At 38.9% G+C, this 27873-nt stretch overlaps 2 protein-coding genes across 12 annotated transcripts in view; one reads left to right on the top strand and one right to left on the bottom strand.

Moving 5' to 3' along the window:
- Nucleotides 1–27873, top strand: part of GREB1L (GREB1 like retinoic acid receptor coactivator) — a 267385-nt gene that overhangs the window by 200057 nt on the left and 39455 nt on the right. For all 11 annotated transcript variants that reach the window (XM_057526312.1, XM_057526317.1, XM_057526315.1 and 8 more), the window contains 4 exons: nucleotides 3264–3590; nucleotides 4636–4764; nucleotides 5304–5438; nucleotides 7822–8019. In XM_057526312.1, coding sequence (XP_057382295.1) covers nucleotides 3264–3590; nucleotides 4636–4764; nucleotides 5304–5438; nucleotides 7822–8019 — 789 coding nt within the window. The remainder of the gene's footprint in view (nucleotides 1–3263; nucleotides 3591–4635; nucleotides 4765–5303; nucleotides 5439–7821; nucleotides 8020–27873) is intronic.
- LOC103011153 (tumor protein D52-like) lies at nucleotides 15445–16181 on the bottom strand. Its single transcript, XM_057526319.1, has one exon. The coding sequence runs from the start codon at nucleotides 16155–16157 to the stop codon at nucleotides 15753–15755; it is 405 nt and encodes a 134-aa protein (XP_057382302.1). The 5' UTR covers nucleotides 16158–16181; the 3' UTR covers nucleotides 15445–15752.

Below are 27873 nucleotides of genomic sequence, written 5' to 3'. Positions count from 1 at the left end.
TCAGTTATACAAGGCCACATAAAGTAATGCTATTTTAGTTAACCAAACCTATCAGTATAGCATTTTTTAAAATCTCAATAACAATTTAAATAGTCAAAGTCCAAGTTAATTAAAGAAACTAAATGGTCAAAACAAAACCTCTTTCCTTAAATTAGTAAAAGCTCTTTTCTTAAAAAATAGAACAATCTCCATTCAATTAGACAAAACTCTTCTCTGCCCTGCAGGATCAGTTCTCTCCAGAGTTTTACTTGCAACCAATTAATTATGTTTCTCAATGTCCAACATAAATAGATATTTCTTTTTCTTAATCTAAATTTTGTACATTGAGACATCTCTTCTCTTTAACTCTTCTGGAGTCCTTAATTTTTTTTTTTTGCCTTCAGAAGTTTTGAAGAAGGCAGCAAGAAAATTTTCACATATGCTAAAGATTATAAATTGACATTTGAAAAAATAAATCCAAACTTCTAAAAGGACAGGTGTAATACTTGGATGGCTCAGTTATCTGAAGGTAACAGAGAAGAAGAAAAGCAAGATTTTTCAGAAAGAACAGACCTTTCCACTACAATCACTTTAAAAAAAATGTCTCTGTTATTTCACAATCTGAAAATCTTTTGAAGTAGATAATGAAATCAGCAAATCCAGAGATTCTTGGAGGACTCTGAGTCTGTTGGAAACTTGTCTTTTCCTATTATGGTGACTCTATCTGAAAAGCCTTCGGACCTGATGCCTGGGCTACGCTGAGTTACTGGAGATAAGCATTTGAAGAAAAAAAATTACTGTATATTATCAAGCTTGTGAAAAGTGGAGAAAAGGCTCCTGCAATTTAGCTCTAAAGGCTAAGGATGCAGAAATGATGGGAGGTGATTGGAAGCAGGGCAATTTACTCTAAAAAGTTTCTTACCTCATTTAAACTTTGATACATTTTCCTCCATTTCTCAATTCCTAACAGTGATTCAGTCAAAACTCTGTAAAAGTGAGTTTTAAGGCAACCAAGAACGCTATGAACATGTTTGATATTTTATTTTCCCAGAATGCCTTTGTATTTGGAATTAATTATGCTGCGTAACAGAAAATGTTACTCAATGGTGGTTTGGAGGGAGCCTTATGGACACACCTGTTAACCAGCCTCCTCAGATTGTCTATGAGAAGCAGGAGGGAACTGGAGAAGTCACAGCCACATGCTTTTGAGCCGTCATTTGTTCTGATGGAAGAAAGCTTTAAGTACATGACCATCTTCCCCTCTTCTCAATGCAGTCAGTACAGATCTTGCGCTTTGAGCTCACTGCTAAGTGTGTACTCAGTGGTCACAAACCGTGGTGCTAATTTGATAAAGTTAAATGAAGATCAGAAGCTTTGGTGGCTCCCAGGTGATAATAAGGCATCCACTAGTAAGGGATTGGGGAAGGTACGAAAACATAAACACAGTGTAAGCATTGCCATTTTCTTGCCCTCTTTCCATGTATAGTAGAGAGAAATCTGTGAGGACTTCACTCTCCTGCTTCCTTCTGGTTCCAACCAATCCTGGAAAAAACTGTTTTTTTCCAATTAAAATTGTTTATTTTTAAAATATATGATATTTTATTTAATTTTCCTTATCCTATCCATTACTAAACTTGCATTTTTTTTACTTTCCCTGAGAAGATGGGCAGGGTCCAGGGAGGCCACTTAAACCCCTGTTAGAGGAAGGAAAGGTTTCTGACTCACTCAGGTGCCTCGTTCCCATACAGAAGTCCAGTCCCTCATCCCTGTATTCTTTGCAAGGGGATTTTGGCTTTGGATTCCGAAGCTATTGCTTGATCTCAGATCACAGACACTGAGGGGGTCTATATCTGTTTCAGGAGGCTGAGTTTCAAATCTCAGGTCCGCACAGCAAAAGAAAGGACTTTGAGTAGCAGGAGTGAACATAGTCTTGCCGGTTTCAATTTAAACTTAGTGTAGGAATTCATTTGTGTCACTTGGATGCCAGACATTGACTTGCTTATTTTGTCTTTTTTTTTTTTTTTTTTTTTAATTTTCTAAGTATTTCTCTTTTTTTTTTAATTTTTATTTATTTATTTATTTATTTATTTATTTTTGGCTGTGTTGGGTCTTCGGTTCGTGCGAGGGCTTTCTCCAGTTGCGGCAAGCGGGGGCCACTCTTCATCGCGGTGCGGGGACCGCTCTTCATCACGGTGCGCGGGCCTTTCTCTATCGCGGCCCCTCCCGTTGCGGGGCACAGGCTCCAGACGCGCAGGCTCAGCAATTGTGGCTCACGGGCCCAGCTGCTCCGTGGCATGTGGGATCTTCCCAGACCAGGGCTCGAACCCGTGTCCCCTGCATTAGCAGGCAGATTCTCAACCACTGCGCCACCAGGGAAGCCCGCTTATTTTGTCTTAAAGACTGGTTGAAGGACTTCCCTGGAGGCCCAGTGAGTAAGACTCTGCGCCTCCAATGCAGGGGGCGTGGATTCGATCCCTGGTAGGGAAGCTAAGATCCCACAAGCTGCGCGGCTCGGACAAAAAAAAAAAAAAAAAAAAAAAAGACTGGTTGAGTTTCTAAAGAGAAACAAAATCCCTCTAATTCCAGGGACCACAGATCACCCATGTAAGCTTAGCCATAACCTCGGCCAGGGAGGAGAGCCACATGCCATTCTTAACCCAGAACCCTGGGGAATTACTAGGTGATGAGAGCATTCTCTATCTGGGGAAAGCGTGGAACTGCCTAAATATAAATTGGGAGTGAAAAATAATTAAACTTAGTTTTCCTCGTGGACAGTATTCTCAAAATCAGGTATAGAGGCAATACATTAAAATGTTTTTCTAAGGTACCTATGAATAAAATGAGAAATGAGTGAAGCCTGAAGCTGATTGTATACCAGTAGGTTAGCTTCTTGCTTCATTAGTCGTTAACTATTTCTGTAACGCCAAGTTTAATATGTCAACAAAAGTACCACCTTCAGTGACCATCTCCCAAGGCATACAATGGAATTGATACTGTCTTTGAGCACATCTTCTTTTAAAGATATCAAGAATAGAAGTCTGCAGTTTAAAAAAACATGTATCAAGGCAAACAGAAAAGAGAGAAGGTAATTTACCAATGGAAAATGGTTACTAGAGGCAGTATACTTGAGGCCACTACAGGAAAAAGAGCTTATTTGTCAGCTGGAATAGACTGCACACTGGTGTGTGTGTGTGTGTGTGTGTGTGTGTGTGTGTGTGTGTGTGTCTTTTCTAGCTGTGATTAAAAAAAAAAAAAAATTCTAGCTGTAATTCTCTTCAATTTAGGTCCTGATCAGATACCTCTCAGGGAAGAATTTGAGCAAATTATGCTGAAAGCTATGCAGGAATTTACTCTGAGAGAGAGAGCCCTGCAGATGGGTGGTCAGTGCACGCCTGTGTCACCAGGACAACTCCCCTGGCTGGCTAGATTAATTGCCAGCGTATCTCAAGACTTGGTTCATGTGATTGTGACCCAGAACTCCTTGGCAGAGGGCATTTCAGAGACATTGAGGACTCTCAGTGAAATGAGACACTATCAAAAACTACCAGATTATGTTGTGACAATTTGTGCATCGAAAATCAGAGGAAATGAGTTTTGTGTGGTAGTATTAGGTGAGTAATTTTTTCAATCCATTCATTCAATCATCTGTCCATTTGAATAATACTAATGGGGTGTTTCAGGCATCCATGCAATTAATCTCTGGTCAAGGGCTCCAACTTGGGTTCTTCCTCCTAATTTTAACTTTTCCTTTGCTCCTCAGATCAGATTTTTGTAGCCCTTAGTTTGGCTGGTGTCCCTGTCAGCTGGTGTGGGAGCATTATTTCAAAGCACACCCTAGTAACAGATACCCTTGCCTCATGTAACTTCTGTCCTTAAGATGTTTTGGAAATGTTACCACTCTAGCATGTGATAAAGCCATTGCCACAGGTGGTTTAAGCCAGTTAATCATATTTGCCAGGAACTTAGCCCATATATTCACCTCTTCACTAAGAGGATATTTAATGTTATAACATTGACCCTAAAGAAAATGTTCAGAAAGTTGGTATGTTACAAAATGGATTTTTGTTTCTGGTGCTGATTTTCTATCAGGCACCGTCCTGAGTTGCCATTTGGACCAAATTTTGCTTTTCTCCTCTCAGTGAATGGCTCTCACCTCTTCCTAGCAAAGGGGCCAAACCCTCTTGCTTTGACCAAACCCACCTGCCCATCTCTCTGTGATACGTATTTCTTTCAAAAAGCTTCATCAGAAAGTGTAACACACTCATTTTCTAATTTTCATTTGTAAAAAAACAACATAAGTTTATATTTTTAAGACTGATATTCATAATAGCCATGCAGACACAATTTTTTAAAGGTTTTTCCACATTCCTCCTGAGCCTTTTAAATAGATACATGGTATGTTCTCACCATTACAAACATAAGGTATGTTATTTTTTTCCCTTGATCACCTAACTTTGTATTATAAACTTCTCAAATGAAATTTTGAAACCGTCGTTTCAAATGCTGTGTAATTGCCCATCTTTTGACATGCCACACTTTTCTTAGCCAAGTCCCTCTGGCTACATACTTTAGTTGTGTTTCCAGTTCTTGCTGTTCTAAGTCACTTCCCGGTGAACATGGGTTCACTGGCATGTCGTCTCCCCCTCTGTTCTGCAGGTCAGCATCAGTCCAGAGCTCTGGCAGAGAGCATGCTCACCACAAGTGAGTTTTTGAAAGAAATTAGTTATGAGCTCATCACAGGAAAGGTCAGTTTCCTGGCATCGCATTTCAAAACCACATCGTTAGGTGAGTGGCAGTCAGATTCAGCAACACTGCCGGCCCCCGGCTGCGTGATTTTCTGAATTGAAATCTTAGTGTGAGCTGAGTGTGGAGCTTAAGCTTGCCCGCTGATCTTCCCTCATTTGGAATGGTTTCTCCTAAGCATTTTGTTACTGACACAGCAAAGGGGTCCAGGCACAAGGATGTGAGGCCTCAGCTCAGCCACTGCTTTGTTGTGTGACCTTGGGCAACGCTCTGCCTCCCCAGATCTCAGTTTTCTAATATGTCAAATGGAGATATAATGACCCCGTCCTGCCTGCTCTGAGTATTATAGGGGCTGAGAGAGATTTAGTCTGTGAGAGCATGGAACCTGTAAGCACGATACAAACGAGGGTAGCTCTGGCTACCGAGATCCTGCTACAGGGGTGGCTGAGTGTAAATTCCGACGTGAAAAGTGGGATGACCAACAGATCTTGATGGGAGCCCAGCGTAACTGCCCAACTTGGAGACTGATACAAACATGTCATGCCTTGTGACTTTCTTATCTCCACTTTATTTTGTAATAGGTGATGACCTAGACAAGCTGCTAGAAAAAATGCAACAGAGAAGAGGAGATAGTGTGGTGACCCCTTTCAATGGAGACCTTAATGAGTGTGTGTCACCTCAGGAGGCTGCTGCTATGATCCCCACGCAGAACCTGGGTAATGTCACCTCAGGCCAAAAGGAGGAAACTAGTCCTCAGGACAGACATAGAAGCTAAGTCGTTCTCAGGGTTTTGAGGTCTTGTCTTCAAGTCACAGACTATGACAGGCCTTTCCTCATTATCTACATGATAAATCTGGCTCAAGTTAAAAATGCCTTACCCTGTGGCCTGGGCCCAACGCCTTTGTTCTTAGTAAATGTCTCCTAGAATTAAAATCAAAGCCAAAGACTTTATTTTAAGCAGAGCCTCTCTCTCTGTTTTTGTTTTTTTGGGGGGAGCGGGGGTCCTTGGTGTACTTTCCTTAACTCCACCAGCTGTGCCCACCACTGTGGGTGCTCATGTAGGGCTTCAAAGAACTACTTCAAAGAATCTAGACTACAGTCTGTGCAGGGCTCCTGGCTCTCTGCTCCCTGCATCTACTCTCCAATGTGTAAAACACACATAATCTCAGGATTAGCGAGGTCTTCCTGGCAGCTGGAGCAGAAACACTGACGTATCATCTGACCTACAACGAGCTTGCAGAATGCCAAGGGGGACGGTGGGACCAGGGGTGAGGAGTTCAATCGCTAGATTGGATTCCTTTAGGTTCAAATCCTTCCCCAGTTCCCTGTTTGATGGGGACAATATAAGAAAGGACAGAACAGAGAACGGGAGAAGGATGGATACGAAGCAGAGCCATACAAGTGGATGCTGACAGCCTTTTGGCTTCCACTTGATGGGAATGCATCCTTTATGCATTAGGATGACCTCAGCAGGAAAAGTAGCATGGCTTGCCATCAGCTCAGGCGTAAAAATGAATTCAAAGGCAAAAGTTTTTGACTTCTGGACATTGCATGACAATAAAGTGATCATCCAGATGATCTAAAATGTGTTATGTGAACAAAGTTAAAATTTTGAAATTCTCAGATGCCCACGTTCATATCCTTGATTCCCTGTTTAAGAAACATTGCTTGGGAATTCCCTGGTGCCCTGGGTTCAATCCCTGGTCAGGGAATTAAGATCCCACAAGATATGTGGCCAAAAAAAAAAAAAAAAAAAAAAGCTTAAAATAATAATAAATAAGAGATCTTGGTGGTTAAAAAAAAAAGGAAAAAGAAAAGAAACATTGCTTAAAGATATTTTTAGGTTTCCAACTTCAAAATTTGTTAAGTTCAATTCTATAAAGTTATGCCCCCCTGTGTTAGTCCCCATTCATCTAACCCACAAAATGAAAGAAACAACAGCCTAACTATCCAAAGACAGATTTTTATTTTGATTGGTAATCTTTGTGGGTCAAAAACTATTTGGGTTATTATTAAAAGTTGCAGTTTGGGGCTTTTCTAGTAGGTTCTCTCAGCCAGTAGGGAGACCCACCTGTATAAATCTCCACTCACTGTCAGGGTTCCATGGTGTCTGGGGTCCCATGACTACCGTCTTTGCCTGGGAAGTATTGCAGCTTGATTTTAGAAAACATTCATTAGCACAGGTTAATTGGGCCCTTGTGTGTTCCAGTCAGACTTCCACATGTGTTCCTGATAAAAAGCAGCCCTTTCAAGAAGCATTAAATGTTTCTGCTCAGGTGTTTAGCTGACTAAGCCTGTCTCTCATTATGTGTGTGTGTGCATGCACGCATGTGTAAGAGAGATTGATCGCTTGACTATAACTTGTAATAAAAAGCTACTGGCTTGTTTAGAGTATCTGGGCAATGTTTTTCTAATACATCACCTATTGAGCAGCCAGCTGGCCATGTCATGGGTCAGGTCTCTTCAGATAGTACAGGCATCAGCATGGGAGTTGACCACAGTCACTCAGACCTGCTAGGTCACAAGCACTGGCAAAGTGGAGTCAAGTGGGAAGAAAGGTGAAGTTAGTGTCATGGGGAGGAGAATTTCAAGCCATGTTACAACTGACTTGCTGGAGAGGAAATGTTTACTTCAGTGCCATCCAGAAAAGCTCAAAGGAACTCAGCATGATTATGGTTATGGCATTAGCTCTGAACTGGGTCTGGCCTCAGGCACCTGACCTGTGCTGATAGTCCTAAAGAAACCAGTAAACTCTTCCCCTTTCCAGAGATGAGTCCTGGCTCCTGCTGCAAGAGTGCGGTCTGTCCCCCCATTTCTGGGCAGGGGAGGGGTGCTGAGTTCATGCCTTGTGAGACAATTGATATTAAAATAATACATTTGTAAAACTACTACATTCACTCTTGAGCACATCCTTTCAGCCAAGTTGTCAGGGAAAAGTGGGCAAATCTATTAAAAGTCAATAGAGTGAGGATAGAAAGTGAGGATTCTTGGTGATAGAGCATCACTCTACCCTATGTGTATTATTTGTCCCTATATGGATTCATAGAGGCCATCACAGAAGTGAATTAATCTTGTTCTTATGACTTTTTTAAATTTTAGATTTAGATAATGAACCCTTCCAGATTTATCAACCGCAGCTTACAGTTGCCAGAAAACTCTTGTCCCAGGTGTGTGCTATAGCAGACAGCGGCAGCCAGAGCCTGGACCTCGGCCACTTCAGCAAAGTGGACTTCATCATCATTGTCCCGAGATCAGAGGTTCTGGTCCAGCAAACGCTTCAACGGATTCGACAATCAGGTAAGATGGAACTTTCAAAGAGGGCCCTACCTAGATCCAGCCTTAGATTCCCTCTGCCTCTTTCTTTGGCTTAATCCAAACATTTTTAGGGCACTTCCATCCTTTTTTACAGTAATAAATATCACAGGAGTACTTTAAATATTACTTCAAATTTATCTGTGAGTATTTCCTCAAAGTACTCTGACCTTTTCCCTCCTAGGTCAAGGGTAAATTGCTGTGCATGTTTGCCTGATTCTATTAAGTCTGTGATGTCATCAGTGGATTAGAAACTGGCCACTCATTCATGAAGGGAAATTTCCTCAAGGCAAAGATAGCCCTGCCTGGGATGACGGGGTCTGTGCCACCTGAAGTCCTTGTGTGGCTCAGTGAGTCATTCTCATAGGAGGATACTTATACCTTTTGCACACTACCAGCAGATTTTCAGCCTAGAAACCAGAACCCCATCCCCTGTGTCAGCAATGAGAAACCTCATTAAAAAAAATTCAAAGTTAGAATTTCTCCTAATGACCTGAAGAGAATAAGGAGAGAGGAAAAAAATTTTTTTCCAGAAAATGTGAAAAGGTAGGGAGCAAATATTTTAGAAGTCTGTGGTAAATAACATCCCTCTCAAACATAAAAGTTGCTTAGAATTAAAAGAAGCAATAAGGAATTTAGAAAATTGAGACTGCTGACAATGCCTGCCTTTGTAAACTAGGTTTGAAAAAGAAATTATAAATGTGAAGTTGCTTCTGAGTACCTTAGCTGGGGGAAAACACACATACACACACACACACACACACACACACACACACACACAGATTTTAACTGGAGGATAAATCTTTTTGCCACAGTAAAAAAATTTATTTTCAATATATTTGAAAACAGGAAGCAGAAAACTTCAGAAGAGCTTAAAATACAGTTTATATGTTCCACACCTGTCATTCAGTGCTCCTTAAACTTTAGGGTGCATGCAGATCACTGGGGATCTTGTTAAAATGCAGATTCCCCTTCAGTAGGTCTGGGTGGGCTCCAGATTCTGCATTTCCAACAAGCTCCCAGGGGCTACCTGGGCGGCTGGTCAGAGGACCACTCTTTGATTAGCACAGCTCTACAAAAAATCTTTCGTTCTAAGTTCCATGGCCCAGATGAGCTGAATAACAAAAGGCTTTTGCCTCTTTAACATCTCTTAGTGGCTGTGACTGAGACATGTAAAGTCTTTCCATGCCTTGTCGAGACCCAAGCACCTGGTTAACAGTGCAACCTGCGTTTTAGCCTCTAAAATTTTGAATGACAAGTTACAAAATGGCCTGTTAGAAATATTGACTTATAGGTGAATTAGCCAGAGACGGTCAAATGCCTTCTCTCACAGCTCTCCCAGAAACCGGAGTGAGTTCTAGACATCCTCAGCTACTGGCCATTCGTCATTTTCTTTCCGCCCCCCTCCATTGAGGGAAATGGAGGGGCTTTCGTCACACCAGGCATTAACCAGATTTTTGCTACTTCTTGTGGATTTTCCACTTCATTACTAAGGAGGGAGCACCTTCTCTTGTAGGTTTTTTACTTGTACCAAAGGGCATTTATGGCCTTCCTGAGTTTGTGATCTGATATCCCAGTCATACTCCAGCCAAGTCATCTTAGCACCTGTTTCAAGGGGTGAAATCATCCATGGGCAAGTGGTTATTCTCTCCCCAGAGCCTTTTCCTCAAATAACCTCTTGATGACCTGTATTTTCACCTTTCTTAATCAATGCAAGACCCTAAATAAAACCCTGCATTTTTGACAGATAGAGAAACTCTATTGGTCCTTCCTTTTCCCTTCTCAACGCCCTCAGATTTTTCCAAAGTGAGTATTTTGAGATCATCATTCCTCAGAAAGGACTGGTATTTGACTAGTTACATAAGCTTAGAATCCAAGAAAATCAGTGTTACAGAGAGATTCAGAAAATTCAAGGCAAAGCATATTTTTAAAATTATTCACATCTGGCCTTGGCATACATACTGAAAATTTTTGCTGCAAAAACAATCACTTCTATATATTTTTAAATAACTGTATTCATTTTTATTATAGAAAAAACCAGAGTTGTGGTTTTCTTTATTTTGAAAAATAAAAGAAAGTAGGAAATTTTAAACACTTATAATCCCACCACTCAAGGATAATCACTGTTAAAATGACTTAATACCTAGTGTTCCAGGCTCTCTTCTCTGCCTATGTCTGATATTATAGCAGGCACATTTTTCCACATCATTAAGCTTTTGTAAGCATCATTCGTAATGAATGTATATGATATTCCATATCATAACAACACCAAAATTTATTTGCTTTTTTTATTTGAATACCTTTGTATTTTTGGAACACATAACAGTTGATAGAACCCGAAGGACCAGAAGCATTTTAAGGTGTAAAGAGATTGTCCAGAGCAGAGATTCTCCACTAAAACAACTCTTGAAAGTCATTGCTATGAAAACACAGAGGATTCTCAAGAAGTCATCTGACTCCGTTTCCTCATATTTTGCCATGTGAATCAAGGAGAGCTACATTTGCCTAAGGTCCAGAGGGCAGTGCTTTGGGGACAAGGGCTGTTTTCTCATCTCTGTGTGCCTGGTGCCTCATTTCTGCTTCTCCTGGGCCTGGCACCAGTAGGGGCTCAACTACGGGTTCAGGTTCAGGTTCGAAGGGAGAGCTGGGGCTGGAGGGAGGAAGGGGAGGGATGGGCGGAGGGAACACCAGTGCCCAAGTGCTTTGCTCTCTGGTTCCATTTGCCTTTCCCTAAAGGAAGCATTTCAGCAGCCAGCCTGCCAGGAAAAGCACCAGGCAGGAGAAGCAGCCAGGACATGCAGAAAGGCCACATCCTTGGCAGCCCTTGTGTGGCTGAAAGAAAAAGTTGAAAATAGAAACCATCACGTTGTTGCAGACTCAGCACTAAGGTGAAGCATTTGATGCCTTAACTTACTTTCTAACTAAGGAAGGGAGGCAGGGAGGAAAAGAAGACAAAAGAAAACATTACAGAAAGAATTGGAAGGTAAAAAAAAAGAAATGAAATGGGTTAAACATTTTTAAGTTTGCCCCAGATGGACTTGTAAATGCTGCAGTGATCAGTGGAGAAGCAACGTAAGGAATTTTTAGACCATAGGAAATTCTTTTGTTTTAGTGTCAGTTTTTTTACAGACTGATGTTGTAGCATAGTTCTTCTAATTCAAGAAGCTCCAAATTCTATAAATTAGAATACTAGGTTATCAAAATGCGATCAAAATGCAAGCCACTTTCAACTCAACATGAGTAGGATGAAAACAGGAAGGATTAGTAACTGTCCATATTTTCCTCCTTCCTGCTTTTAAAATTGTATCCATGGGAGCCCCCAGCAAATGGGAGCAGATCTAGGAGTATCCAGTCAAGGAAGTTTTTTTTTTTTTTTTTTTTTAAAGGATTTTCTTATTTATTTATTTATTTATTTATTTATTTTTGGCTGTGTTGGGTCTTCGGTTCGTGCGAGGGCTTTCTCCAGTTGCGGCAAGCGGGGGCCACTCTTCATCGCGGTGCGGGGACCGCTCTTCATCGCGATGCGCGGGCCTTTCTCTATCGCGGCCCCTCCCGTCGCGGGGCACAGGCTCCAGACGCGCAGGCTCAGCAATTGTGGCTCACGGGCCCAGCTGCTCCGTGGCATGTGGGATCTTCCCAGACCAGGGCTCGAACCCGTGTCCCCTGCATTAGCAGGCAGATTCTCAACCACTGCGCCACCAGGGAAGCCCCCAGTCAAGGAAGTTTTATCACGCTCAGGGGAATGGCATAAATTTGACACCTCAATACATGCCTGATCATAAAAGAACCAGAGAGACAATTTCGTCTGCTGATATGTAGATAGGTTTTAAGGCAGTGGTAGAGATTAGGAGGGGAGGAGAAGAGATAAAGGAAGGCAATTTCACTTTCTAAAATGTATTTTCTTGGTCTTATCAACCTTATATCTCCTTGTTAGTCAGCAGAAAATGTAAGCAGAAAAAAGGAAGTGAGAAAGGCAGCAGGGAATGGGATCCCAGGGAAGAAAGTACTAGGAAAGCACTCTGCCCTGAGGTGGAGTAGGGAAACACCAGAGATTCCTCTGTACAAATATAACTGAACAAGTACCTAACGTTAGCATCCGTGAAGTCAGTTTCCAACCAAGTAGTAGCTGCCCAGTGCCCACCCCTAGTTTATAGACAGCGTTGGCACCTGCCTCACAGCCATCACCTCCCATCCAAGTGGATGACCCCACCAAATCCTAGCTTCTCTACATTAAGCTCTCATCCGCAAACACCTTTACCTCTACTGCCCCTCAGTCGCCTGCTCCCGAGTCATATCCCAGATGCTGCTGGATCCTGGAATTGTAAATTCTAACAACCCCAACACCAGACTACAGACTTCTTTGCAACATACACTGTGTGGGGAAAAAAAATCAACCTTTCCGATTGATGCCTCATAAATTCTTTCTGGTTCTTTAGTTGGCTCTCTCTCCCGCTTTCCACAGTGACTGGCTCTTGCAAACTCCGTTTCACTCACAGTTCTGACCTCATCCTTCTCTTAGCAAAGGACATGCCACTTGTTTCTCCCCTCCCCCACCCCCAAAGGAAGAAAACTTCAGATAAAAACTTCCTTCCAAATCCGGAAACCTACCTGCATATACACCCGTCATTCCCCCTTCCTTCCTGATCAGTGAAGAGCTGCCCTCCTCTGTGTAAGCCTGATTCTCCCACCTTGCTCTGGAGGCCGTGCTCTCCTCATTCTCATGGACCTCACACTCTGATGATCTCTTCTCTCATTGTCACCTTCCATTTCCTTCCCTCCTGGAGCTCCTTCCACCAGTTTTAACCTGCCCCACTCTCTCTGAGACAAAACAAGCCTCTGTTATCCTACCTAACCCTCCAGTTCGTCCTCCTCGGCTTAAGTGACAAACTTACTGAGACAGTTGTCTGTTGTCATCTTCATTTTCTCATCTCCCGGTCACTCAACACCCTGCAAACTGGCCTCCACTCCCCACTGCCACGCTTTTAGGACTCTCACCAATGTCACCAATGACCTTTGCTGTCCTTATCTGGACTCGTGACAGCACAGGTGCCCTCCATTCCTTCCTTTAAGCACTGCAGTGCCTTTGGCTTCCAAGACACATCCTTTCCCAGCCTTCCTTCTACAAGTCATGCTCCAGTGCTACTGTGTACCCTGTGGTGCTCCAGCCTGACACTCAAGACTGCACAGTGGCTGTGTGTTGATTAATGATCTTTCTCTTCAGCTAGAAAGCAAATATTCAGGGTATAGGTCTGTCTTGTCTATGGCACAGGAGACACCTTATAAATGTGTTGAACTGAAGTTTTGTAACATTCTGTTGAATGTTGTTGAACAAACAACAATTTTGTTGAACAAAATTCTGTTGTTTTAAGTTAAAATCTATTTTAAGAAGAAGACATAGGGAATTCCCTGGTGGTCCAGTGGTTAGGACTTGTTGCCTTCACTGCCATGGCCTGTGTTCAATCCCTGTTTGGGGAACTAAGATCCCACAAGCTGTGTGGCAGAGCTGAAATAAATAAATAAATAAATAAATAAATAAATAAATAAATAAGAGGAAGACATAGAAGTAATTAATATTTAAGATGTGGCAGTCCTGTGGCAAAAACAAATTCAGTCATTAAAACCATGTTTCGCAAACCTACTTTGGCCAAGAGTAAAACCCTTAAGATGGGTATGTATCAGGTGTATCTGTCAGTCACACAGGGCTCTGAAGTTGTATCTGTGTGTTCAGAATGCTCTTCTTGTGCAGATCTAGTGCTGCTTCCCTACTTGACCCAAACAAACAGCATAGTCATATACACCCACACAGAGAAGTCTCACCAAACCCAAATCAGAGAATTCTCTCCCACTGGGAGGACAGAAGGGAGCCAGCCAGGCCACCAGAAAACAGTGGGACCACCAGTGAAATGGGCACCGAAAGCAATTACCTGGAATTTTAACCAGCTGTTTCAGTTCCCAGGTTATATATTTATTTTTCTTTTACTGATATACAGAATTTATTAAGCTTTTCACATGTAATAGAGCATAGTTTCAGTTGCATCTGAAGTGCTAACAAAAGCTCCAGCAATCAAGAATGGCAGCATGTTATCAATATTTTATAACAATCAACACTTGTAGCTTTTCAGATTTGGATAAAATCATTTATCCCAAAGTAAATCTAGTCATGCTTTCAAAAAATGCTTTAGGTCACTCCAAGCTTGGCAATTAACATTTGGCTTAAACAATAATAAAACAATCACAACTTGATAAATAACAAATACAACATTGTAGGCCATAACCATACACAGCATAAGGAAAAGATAGTGGTGATGAGTAAGTAACCATTAACATTAATAGAGTACCTTGGCCTCCATGCAGATACTTCCAGAGGCTTTGGTTCATTCAGCCCTGACACTCAGTTTTCAAAGCAGGGGGCAATATCTACAGTATCATTTTGTAATTTCTAACACACTGAAAACAAGTAAGTAGAAAATGATGGGTTGATTTTTATTAATGCATTAAATCCTCAGGAGTTATCACCAACCACTTAGTATAAAATTTTTTCAAGTTATATTAGTCATATAACTTGGTGTGCTACTTACTGTAAATGCTGCTAAATGAATTAAATGAAGACAACAATGTTTCCCCTAATGTGATTGATTTTAGCACTTTTCAGCTACCTAGATCTAAAACACTTTTAGGCTTTTGAACTGAACATTTGCGGAGAGTGTTCATATTTCAACGTATTGATAATACAATATGCTTGATTCAGAACGTTAACTTACAATTTACTCCAAAACTAAAATTTTAATCTGGTGAAAAATAAGTAGCTATAAGTGGCATAATAACCATGATGCATAATAACCATGACACTGAAATTGTTACTGTCACAGATGGTGATAAACAAGGTTGTGAGGCCTCCACTCTCAAGTCGCCTAGGATTTTGTATTACTGTCTGTACGTATTGTCACTTACAAAACTATAACCATTTGAATATTTAGTCTGGTGTCTTCAAACACCCAAGATATTTAAGATAACTTATACCAAAACAATATCTATTTGAAATATTTTTTGTAGCTGGTAGCTCTTCCCTTGGAGGTAAAGAACATTTTGCCAAAACTTTTAATAACCAGAATACAGAAAATTTTAAAGAGCAGTCTTATGTAAGAATCAAATATACAGAGATTCAATGAGGAAAAAAGAAAATTGTATAGAAGACAAAGATCAAACTGGTATCCCAGATCCAGAGCAATTTTGTAAAGTAGGAAAGCAATTATGATAACCCACAGCTTCTTAGGTCATTCTAGTGAGGATCTCCAGGTACTATATGTGTTTTTATAATGATGTTTCCTAAATAAAGGGCCTTAAATGCACATGAAAGGGTGTCTCCCAGGAATAGAGGTTAAGATTTTTTTTTTTTTTTTTTTGGTTAAGATATTTTTACGTTGTTCAACCCACAAATTATTTGGTCGAAGGAATATGTAAAGCTCAACAAAAGCACATCTGGTAGAAATTCATGGCAATGAATATTGATAAGATGTGCTTGGATCTCGCTTGCAGCATCTGGCAGTGAGTAGCAGAACAAAGGTGGAATCTCACAGGCTCTCCTGTGTCTCTTCTGGAAGAGGCTCCGTGGTGGTGGAACTAGCGTTTGCAGTCAAATTCAAGAATTCTCCAAAATCACCACCAGCAGGCTTGGTTCCCCCTACTTTAGACTTTAAGTTTTCAACCCTTTCCTCAAATTATTTGAAAGTTGGGGAGGTTTTTACATCTTCCAGCTTTTTGGTGATGACTGATCCAACAGATGAAAAAGCAGCTGAAGCCTTCTGTCCAGCCTGAGATAAGGTTTCAGAGGTCTTCTTGTACGCAGACGTGGCTGTCACATCTTGCCACCCTTTGGCAATGTTCTGTTTTAGTTTCTGTAGTGAACTGATCCCAAGTTTCCGCTTGATCTCTGTTAGGTGCTTCTCTTTTGCTGCTAACACTTGAGACAGAGTCTGGATTTCTTCTTCTACCTTAGCAAGTTCTCTTCTTAGCTCTTCTCGCTCCTCCTCTGATAGGGTCTCAGTGGCACGGATAGTGGCAGCAACATCTCCTTCCTCGGGCACTGGGTCTGTTCTCAGTAGACCTTGCTCGCCGCGATCCATGTCTCCCGCCCACCGGCAGCGAGTCCTCGCTTGGCCTGCCCGCCCACCGCGCTCCTCCTGTCCTCCTCCCAGGTTATTTGCTGAAAAGAGATAGCCAGGGTGAAGGAATGTCCATTGTTATAATACTTAAAAATTCAGCATGCTCTAATGATTTAATATTTTCTGTATTTTCATTTCCTTTTTTAAAAAACAACAGTAGCAATTGACTATTTATATTCTACTTTTTTGTAATAGGGATCTGAAGACATATCAGTAAAAGCAGTTATAACAAACCCATAAAATCAGCCAAAAATTAAAAAATAAACATGATTTTCATTTCCTTTTAAGCATTAGAATATTTTTGCCAAAATACCAAAACTTCAGAGAAATTAATTCGATCCCAAGGGAAGATGAACAGCTAAAACTGAGAGTAGTTTTATTTTTCTTTAGGATGTCTTCTTGACAGGAAGAGCAAGAAATAAAAATTAGAAATAAAAAATTTAGAAATAAAATTCTTTATTAAAAAACATCAAGAGGTAATAACATTCAAGCCAGACCACGTTGTTCTCTCCAAATAAATAAACAGTACTGTGGGGTATTGAGGTGAGCACTGGGTCATTTTTACTGATACCTGGACATTTTAGATTTCCCTGATTATTATCAGTTTAACCTGATACTCAGGCTGGTTAGCTCCTTCTAGTGATGGGTTCTGGCCGCTCATTCAGACTTTTCACCTCTATGGCTTTGACACTGGTGCTCACAAGATATTGTGGACTTGATGCCTGTGTTCTTGGTTTTATTCCCCTTCAAGACCCTTAGATGGTTGAAAAATTGCTGTTTCCCCTTTAAAGTTTTGTGAGGAATGGCCTTGGAGGACATGATATTGTTTTTCTCTAATCCCATAAAGGAGAATTCAGGCTAATGCTTAAACACATCTGGCTCCGTAGCCTTCAGTAAAGCCAAAGGGGGCACAAGTGGCTACAGTCTAGTTGCTTGGAGTCCTTGTCCGTCCAAGAAGGTTCCTCTTCTTTGGAGTTGGTTATTTCCGTGGAAGATGTCCACGATTGGGGCACCACCTAAGGTAGCTCCCAACGTTCAGATCAATCACCTTAAGGGAACACCAACCAATCACCAAACACTTTAGGTGATTCCCAACCGCCACTGGCTCTGTTCTAGGACTCAGTAAGTTGCAAAATGTCATAAAAGAAGAAGAGTTACTGAAGCCTCCTAAGTTCCCATTCATGTTAAAAAGTAAGATTTATTATTTAGGTAGACATGGCCCTGAATCTCTTGGTGCTACCATCAGTATCCCAGTTGGACCCTGCTGGTGTCCATTTTTTATTGTGGAGTTGGAATAATGTGAGATTTGCTCATGATTTATTAGAACATAAACTTTTATTTAATCCTATAGAACTGTGATAAATAAATTATCAAGAATATAGAAAGTGACCTTTCTCAGACCAGCCATTTCTCGGCACTTCTGACCATTTTCAGATTTCACACCTCTAAGTATATTTTTAAAAAACAAAACAAAACATGAGGATAAAACCAGAAACTAATGAAAAAGTTATCCTATATGGGGTGGAAGAGATAGGGGTGGAATGAGTATAACTTTTAATATAGTTTTGACTTTTGATCCTTATAAATGAGTTACATAGTCAAAAAATTAAATTAAATTAAGATGATGGGAAAAAAACTTAATATTAAATGCAAACAGAAATAAATGAACCTAACTGCATATCAAATTGATAACATAACCACACACCAAAAAGAATAAATTCAAGGATTGTTTTAAACACGGTTTTCTTATTGAACATTCTCAGTGTGATATATCATATCCTAAGGGCAAAAAGAATTGCAAATGAATCTTGAATTTTAATCAGTATGTGGTAGGAAGTGGTACTGATAATCTTAAGCTATTTTGTGTATATCACAGGATAGAGAAAATGGGTAAATATTTTAATGTTGAAAACCAGTGTTCTTACATGAAAGAAAGGAGAAATATTCATTTTAGATTTAAATTGGAGATAGAAGTATAAACTTATAACTTGAAAAATACTAAATGTCTCTTAGCTTCATCCACTGAAAGGTTTTAAAAGCAGTGATATTTTGGGACTTCCTTGGCGGTCCAGTGGTTAAGACATAGCTTTCCACTGCAGGGGGTGAGGGTTTGATCCCTGGTCGAGGAACTAAGATCCCACATGCCTCGCAGCCAGGAAACCAAGACTTGGAACGGAAGCAGTGTTGTGGTGAATTCAAGACTTAAAAAATGGTCCACATCAAAATAATCTTTAAAAGTAAAATGATATTTTAGTATCAAATGTGTGTGTGCACATTTAGTATCTAGATCTTAGGTTATAAATACCCTTCCCCACTGTACCAGCTCTGAGGTAGGAACAGTCTGGAATCTTGGTTTCCAGAAAGTGAGAAAGTACTCAAAGATCAATGGAGACATGTTGAAAGGACACAACAGCCTGCGTGAAGGAGATTTTGCTGCCCAAACTTGGTAATTTGGGGCATCTAAAGGAATGATGGCAGTGGATTGTAACCTACTGGATTTTTGTAAAGCCCATGAGTCCACAGTAATGCTAAAAAAAATAAAAGGGGCAGGAGTGAGAGGTGGGACGCAAGCTCTCCTTTATAAAAGAGTACCAGCTAATCAACATATGAAAATAACAGAATTAAGAAATCCCTGTTTTGCACTACCAATATAATTATTGATTCTGGCAAGTATCATCAATGGGTACTGAAACCATTGGGTAAAATGTATTCAGTAACAAATATTCACACAGTCTCAAGTGTCATCCCACATATTAAAAATTACAAAGAGGAAAAGGCATCTTTACAATGGAGAGATCTGGCAGTAGACAGTACCATGTCCATGCAATCAAACTTCGCCATCTCCCATTATGGGACAGATTGACATTATGAACAAGGGGAAGTACATGATGTCACCTATGAAGTATAATTGCCAAAAATGTTTAACCTGAATCTAATCACAAGGACACTATCAGAAAAATCCAGATTGTGTGACATTCTACAAAACAACTAGCCTGCATTTTTTAAAATATCGATGAAAAGACCAAAAAAAAAAAAAAAAAAAAGACAGGGGAGCTGTTTTAATTATACAGAATAAAGAGACATTGCAACCAAGTACAATGCTTAATTCTTGATTGGATCTTAGACCTAAAAATAAAAAGTAAAAAACACAGCTCTGGGACAATTCGTGAAACTTATATCTACTACTATATGTAAAATAGGTAACTAATAACAACCTACTGTATAGCACAGGGAACGCTACTCAGTACTCTTTAATGACCTATATGGGAATAGAATCTAATAAAGAGTGGATATAGGTATATGTATAACTGATTCACTTTGCTGTACAGCAGAAACTAACACTGTAAATCAACTACACTCCAATAAAAATTAGTTTAAAAAAAACAAATGTATGCTGTGTACTAGAGAATATTATATCAATGTTAGTTCAATTCTTTGGATGTAATAATGGTATTTTAGTTATGTAGGAGAATGCCTTTGCTCTTAAGAAGTACATATTGAGGTATATAAGGGTGAATATTATATGTTACTTCTAAATTATTCAGCAATAATAACAACAATGAATAAAAAGTAATAAAGAGAAAAAGCAAATGTACCAAAATATTAACAATTGGTGAAACTAATTGAAGGCTATACAGGTATTTATTGCACTAGTCTTTCAACTTTTCTATAGTATTCAAAGTAGAAAATGACAGGAAAATAGTCACTGTACATTGATGTTATATCCATCAAATAGAATTTAGTATAGTTACTAATGTCTTTAAAAAGTTTCTTAAACATGGATATATATTTGCCTTCCCCCCTTTTAAGAAATTTTAAATATTGAATAGATCAAATTTATAAATTTTATGAGGTATTAAAAATCACAATATAGCGAACACCCACGTACCCATCAAAATAACTTACTGAAGACTCTTGTTCCCCACCCTGATGCTAACATTCGTCTTCTTTCAAGGGTAACTATTATGCTAAATTTTGTGTTTATTATTCCTTGTTTTATTTATAGTTTTGCCATAGTGCATAACTCCTAAACAATATATTTTTTAATTTTGTATACTTTAAACATTTTTGTAAGTGCATTTGTCTGTAATTTACTTTTTATACTCAATATTACGTTCCTGTGATTAATCCTGTTGTTGTGTGTAGCTGTAATTCACTAATTTTACTGCTTTTTAGTGTTCTATTAAATGAATATAACACACATTTTTAAAAAAATCATTTCTCCTATTGATGGACATTTAGGTTGTTTCTAGTTTTTTACTATTTCAAACAGTGCTGGTACACATGTACAAGAGTTTTTCTGAGAGAAGAATTGTTGGGGCATAGGTTATGTACACTTTCAACCTTACTAAATAATGCTAATTTTTTCCCAAGGTGGTTGGTTATATTTACATTCCCACTAGCGATGTATGTGTTTCAGTTGCAAATGTTTGATATGGTCATGCTTATTTTTAAGTTTTTTTAATTTTTTTTTTAATTTATTTATTTTTATTTATTTTTATGGCTGTGTTGGGTCTTCGTTTCTGTGCGAGGGCTTTCTCTAGTTGTGGCAAGTGGGGGCCACTCTTCATTGCAGTGCGCGGGCCTCTCACTATCGCAGCCTCTCTTGTTGCAGAGCACAGGCTCCAGACGCGCAGGCTCAGTAATTGTGGCTCACGGGCCCAGTTGCTCCGCGGCATGTGGGATCTTCCCAGACCCGGGCTCGAACCCATGTCCCCTTCATTGGCAGGCAGATTCTCAACCACTGCGCCACCAGGGAAGCCCCAAGTTTTTTTAATTTTTAAATAATTTTATATCTTAAGAAAAGTCACAGAAACAGTACAAGAGATCCAAACATGACATTTAAAAATAATTCCATTCTCCAATAAACATGTTAAAAAAAAAAAAGAAAATTATCACAATATACTGGCTGAAAAAACATCCATTTATAATAGCATCAAAAGGAATAAAATACTTAGGCATATATTTGATGAAAGAAGTGTAAAACTTAAACTCTGAAAACTAGAAAACATTGTTGAAAGAAATTTAAAAAGACCTAAATAAATATAAAGATAGTCTACATTCATGAATTGGAAGACATTAATTTTTTTTGTTTTTTTAATAAGAGGCTCTTTTTTTATAAGTTAATTAATTAATTTATTTATGGCTGTGTTGCGTCTCCGTTTCTGTGCGAGGGCTTTCTCTAGTTGTGGCAAGTGGGGGCCACTCTTCATTGCGGTGCACAGGCCCCTCACTATCGCGGCCTCTCTTGTTGCAGAGCACAGGCTCAGTAATTGTGGCTCACGGGCCCAGTTGCTCCGCGGCATGTGGGATCCTCCCAGACCAGGGCTCGAACCCGTGTCCCCTGCATTGGCAGGCAGATTCTCAACCACTGCGCCACCAGAGAAGCCCAACATTAATATTTTTAAGATGGCAATATTCCGCAAATTGATCTCAGATTCAATGCATCCCCTATCAAAAACCCAGCTGACTTCTTTGCATAAATTAACAAGCTGATCCTAAAATTCATGTGGAAATTCAAGGGACCCAGAATACCCAAAACAATATTTGAAAAGACGAACAAAGTTGGAAGACTCTCACTGCCCCATTTTAAAACTTAATACGAAGCTACAGCATTTAGACATTGTGGTACTGGCATAAAGATGACATATAAATCAATGGGATAGAATTGAGAGAGTCCAGAGATAAACCCTGCTATTTATGGTCAACTGAATTTTGGCTAGGGTGCCAAGTCCATTCAATGGGGAAAGTAATCTTTTCAACAAATGGTGCTGGGGCAACTTGATATCCACATGTGAAAGAATGAAGTTGGACCTTTACCTCACAAGCAAAAAGTAACTTAAAACAGATCAAAGACCTAAATGTAAGACCTAAAACAATAAAATTCTTAAAAGAAAACATAGGTGTAAGTCTTCGTGACTTTGGATCAAGCAGTGATTTCTTAGATACTATTCCAAGAGCACCACCACCACCAACAACAACAAAAACAGATAAACTGGACACCATCAAAATTAAAAACATTTGTGCTTCAAAGGACACCATCAAGAAAATGAAAAGAGAACCCACAGAATGAGAGAAATTATTTGCAAATCATATGTCTGATAAGAGACTTCTATCTATAATATTTAAAGACCTATTATAACTCAATAATAAAAAGACAAATAGCCTAATTAAGATATGGGTAAAGGATCTGAATGGGCACACATCCAAAGAAGATATACAGATGACCAAAGAGCACATGAAAAGATGCTCAACACCATTAGGCAGTTGGAGAAATGAAAATCAAAACCACAATGAATACTACTTCATGCCCATGAGGATTGCTATAAGCAAAAAGAGAGACAATAACAAGTAATATGTAGAGAAACTGGAAGTTCATACACTGCTGGTGGGAATGTAAATAGTTTATCTACTTTAGAAAACAGTCTAGCAGCTCTTCAAATGGTTAAACAAAGAGTTACCATATGATCCAGCCATTCTACTCCTAGATATGAAATGAGAGAGAAGTGAAAATATAGGTCCACACAAAAAACCTGTACACAAAAGTTTACAGCAGCATTATTCATAATAACCAAAAAGTGGAAACAGTTCAAATGTCTATCATGCCCATAATGAATGGATATATAAAATGTGGTAATCTATACAATGGAATATTACTCAGCAATAAAAAGAAATGAAGTATTGATGAATGCTAAAACATGGATGAAACTTGAAAACGGTATTCCAAGTGAAAGAAGCCAGTCACACAAGATCAGATATTGTTATGATTCTGTTTACATTAAATGTCCAGAGCAAGCAGACCTATAGAGAAAGAAAATATATTGGTAATTGCCTAGGGCTGGAGGACTGAGGGGGGAATTGAAGGATGATGGTTAAAGGGTCTGGGGTTTCATGAAAATGTTCTAAAATTGCTTGTAGTGATTGTTGTACAACTCTGTGAATTTACTAAAAGCTATTGAATTGCACATTTTATATGGGTGAAATGTATGTGGACTATATATTAATAAAGCTGTTAAAAAATAGGGAGTTCACATAAACCCTTCACCAGCTTTTCTTAAAGTTGAGAATTTATATAACCATAGTACCGTGATCAAAGCAGGAAATCAATTCTGGAACAAAACTATTAACCAACTAAAGACCTCACTAGTTTTCCCTTAATGTCATTTTTCGTTCCAGGATTCAATCCAGGATCAAACATTGCATTCAGTTCTTTTGTCCTCTTAGTCTCCTGCAACCTGGGACATGTCTTCAATTTTACCTTGTTTTTCATGACCTTAACTGCTATCTCCAATTCCATATGAACACTGCAAGGTTCCTTTTAGTCCTTCCCCATTTCTCTATTTGTAACTTTTTTCTCTGACAGGGAGAAACCTGATTCTTGTTATCTACAATGTACATATTCACTGCTTTGATCTTTTTTCCTAGAAGTTACACAATTGCTAACCCACACCCCTGTGAGAAAACAGATTGCCAGCTAAAGTGTTGCCGTACAATTCTTTTGGTCTTTAGCCTTACGGTTTCCAGCCAAAACACTGATTTGTTTTACTGAGGTTTGCTTTTTTCATGCTCACCCCCCCTCAATGTGGTTATGTTAGGTTTCATTTGTTACCATTTGGATTCCATGTTGCCTGCCTCTCCTCCCATCCAACCCCCCCATGACCCACTCCATTCTTTTTTTTTTTTTCTTTTTTTAATATTTATTTATTTGGCTGCGCCGGGTCTTAGTTGTGGCACGCAGGATCTCTGTTGAGGCATGCGGGATCTAGTTCCCTGACCAGGGATCGAACCCCGGGCCCCCTGCATTGGTAGTAGAGGGTCTTAACCGCTGGACCACTAGGGAAGTCCCCCCACTCCATTCTTTTTTTTTTTTTTTAATCTATTTTTGGCTGCATTGGGTCTTCATTGCTGCGCGTGGGCTTTCTCTAGTTGTGGCAAGCGGGGGCCACTCTTCATCGCGGTGCGCGGGCCCCTCACTATCGCGGCCTCTCTTGTTGTGGAGCACAGGCTCCAGACGCGCAGGCTCAGCAATTGTGGCTCACGGGCCCAGTTGCTCCGCGGCATGTGGGATCTTCCCAGACCCGGGCTCGAACCCGTGTCCCCTGCATTGGCAGGCAGACTCTCAACCACTGCGCCACCAGGGAAGTCCCCCACCCCCCCCACTCCATTCTTGATTAACTTTGTTCTATGGTTCTAAGAGCCAAAGCTATACAAAACGGTATATTCAGAGAAGCATCTCTCCCTCATACCTACTCATTCCCATTCTCCCTTCTTTACACCCCTTTCCCACCCACCCCCCTACTGGTAACCAATCTCTTTAGGTTGTGGTTTATCCTTCTTGGATTTGTTTTGCAGAAATGAGATACATAAGTATTTTCTTTCATCCACTTCCTTCTTACAATTATCTTGTTTTTTAAAATTTGTATTAATGTGGTATTATTCCATTTTATTATGGTTTTTATTTGTATTTCCCTTATTATTAATGAGGCTGAACATCTTTTCAGATGTTTATTGGCCATTTGGGTTTCTTCTAGGAAATGCCTGCTAAAGTTTTTTTTTTTTGCCCATTTTCTCTTGGATTTGTAGGAGTAATTTATGTATTCTGAATACTAATCCTTTTTAGTAATACTAGTTACAGATTTGGAAGGCTCGTCTTTTTATTTATAACATCTTTGATGAATAGACCTTCTTAAGTTTAGTTTATCTACCATTTGGCCTTTTGTGTTTAAGAAATCCTCTATGAGTTGCCACAGTTATTCTCCTTTATTGTCTTCTAAAAGTTTTAGAGTTTTGTCTTTTACATTTAAGTTTTTAATCCACCTGAATTTTTTTTTCCTTTTTTTTTTTTTTGCATATCAGGTAAGATCCAATATAATTTCTTGGTTCTTCAGTGCTGACTGTTGAAGAGCCCATCCTTTACCACTGATCTACATTGCAAGCTTTATCATAAATCTCCATTTTATATGCATGTGGGTGTGTTTCCAGGGTTTGCTCCATGCCAAAACCACTGTCTTGTTAATACAGCTGTATAATTCTTAGTCTCTGGTAAGGCAGATCTCTCCCACCTTTTCTACTTCAGGGCTGTCTTGACTATTCTTGGTTCTTTGCTCTGCCATATACATTTTTAAACAATTTTAAATTTTAACTATATGTTTATGGTATACTTCTAATTTAAGTCTTCTTTAATGTCATTAATAGTTTCATCATTTTCTCCATAAAGGTCTTATACACCTTTTATAAGGTTTATTCATAGATAATATTTTTTGACGTCATTGTAAAATAGTTTTTTTTAAATACTATTTCCTAACTGTTTGCTGTTGGTATAAAGAAATACAACTAATTTTTATAAATTGATTTTGAATCCATCAACTTAACTAAATTCTTATTAATTTAATTGATTTATTGGTGGATTATTTTATGTTTTCTACCAAGACATATTATTAGTAAATAGTGATAGTTTTGTTTCTTTCTCTCTCTCTTTTTTTAAGTAATTGGTGGTTCCATTTATTTCTAAATATAGTAAGAGCATAAGATATTTTTATTGAGTTGAAATAAAATGCTTGTAATGATGCCATTAACACCTCTTGAAAGAGGCCCTCTGAAGGAAGACACAATATCCATTTTTGTTTTATATTTACTAAGGAGAAGCTGTGAAGGGAGAAAGGAATTAAAATGGAATATTAAATTATATTCTGTTTATATTTTAATATACACTGCATAAGACCACCAGCTTCTATGAAAGGATAAATACTGTATCATTAGACTGGTTGTGGATAGTTTTGTTTCTCGCTTTACAGTTATAGGTAAAAAAAAGTCAGGATATACAGTTATAAAATGTGAGCTAGGTAGCAGAATATCCATTTTAAAAAAGTAGGAAGGAATGCACAAAAATGTTCACAGTGACTTATTTTGAGTTAAAGAATCATGGATAATTTTTTCTTTTTTAATATATCTCTATACTTTCCAGTTTTCCCAAGATGAGTATCTATCACTTTCATAACCAGGAAAGAAACAAAACTTAAAACTAAAAGCAAGTCTAAAACAAAATGTAAAGGTAAGGATGATATACTAAAAATGCCCCATTAGAAATAAAACAATCAAGTACCACTGATGTGCTTCCCCCCCACCCAGATATACCACTGCAGAGCCAGCTGGCAGCATAGACTAATATAACATGTTATGTCTAAGAGAATGACCTCTGAGATTCATGGAACTTTGTCTTTCCATTAAGGGCATGTATGGACTTGACCTGTCAAAGGCATACAATTGGTCGGCATTTCATTTGTTTTGAAATGTGATCAACTCAATAATCCATAAGATGCATTCTTCCTCTTTGTGAATTATTTATGGTCTTATCATATTAAGAGACTCCTAACTCTCACTGCTTATTTCCTAAGGATAAACTTAGGAAATATAGACTAATTTTCAACTGGTTGTACTCTCCCTATTTTACAAATAAGGAAACAGAAACCACCAGAGATTAAGTAGGTCCTCGTTCTGTGCCTCTGCTCACCTCCTCTACACCAGAGGACTTTGTCTCTCATCATGACACGTGTCAAAAATATCCATCTTCTCCATCATAAGCTCCATGAGATTAAGATCTTTGTTTGTCCTGCCCTCCTGTGTATCCCCAGGCTGAACACAATACCTGACATAGTACCTGATATATAATGGATGTTCAGTAAATCTCTATCGAATGTTGAATAAATTTTATAAGCAATCCACATTCCAAAAAATCAGACTACTTGCCAAATTAAATGTTTGATTAATTGCTTTTGGAAATATTCACAACATCATTTGACTACACGTGGGTGGAAATTGAGAACAATCTCTGAGTAAAGGCTCCTAATGAAAAAAGTTTGAAAACAAAATTACCTTTCTGTTTACCTTTTCTGGTATAATGAATTTTTCATATGGTAAAACATTTTTCCTATTTTCTTTTATACCATTTAGAGCTATTAGTATTACGGCATCTAGATGCTAATTGCATATAGCTGTTAATTAGTCTGGTTTTATATGAAAAGAAAAACTAGACAAACAAAACTAAGTCAACATAATTCATAAAAGTCTCTTCACTTAACTTGTTTATCTATTTTAATTTAAATTTTTTTCCACACAGTTGGGACTGGTGGATGTGGCTGATATTGGATGTTAAATAGATATCCTTGGAGGACCATATCTAACCCCCAAATGTGACATATCTAACCCTAATCAGTCTTCTGGTTCCTTCTGCTTGGAGGGTCATGGGCTTGAGTCACAAGGCTCTCCTCTCAGAGGGCTGAGTGTCTTGGGCAGGGGAGTGTTGTGCACTCTTGTTTGGGGGCAGTGTTTTTTTCCAGCTTTATTGAGCTATAATTCACATATTGTCTAAGGTATACAGTGTGATGTTTTCATGCATGTATGTATTGTGAAATGTTCACCACAATAAGGTTAGTTAACACACACTTCATCTCACATAATTCACCTCACATAATTATCACTTTGTCTCTTCATTTTAAAGGAGGATTTGGCGTTTTAATTATCCAACAACAGCTGCATGTGCCTAGAACTATTTTAGATGTTTGTATGTAGAAATAATTTTACTATAGACAGAGATAATGATACAGTACAAGTTTTACAGTTTCTAACATTTTGAGAATATAATTATCTTGAGTAATTCAGTTCATTCTAGTAATTTGGT

Source organism: Balaenoptera acutorostrata, chromosome 13 (genome assembly GCF_949987535.1).
Source record: "Balaenoptera acutorostrata chromosome 13, mBalAcu1.1, whole genome shotgun sequence".
Taxonomy (NCBI): Eukaryota; Metazoa; Chordata; class Mammalia; order Artiodactyla; family Balaenopteridae; genus Balaenoptera; species Balaenoptera acutorostrata.
This window is presented reverse-complemented; position numbering and strand designations above follow the sequence as displayed.

Bases quoted from the DNA above. Each gene is read 5' to 3' on its own strand.
- LOC103011153 (XM_057526319.1), bottom strand. From the start codon at position 16,157: ATGGATCGCGGCGAGCAAGGTCTACTGAGAACAGACCCAGTGCCCGAG.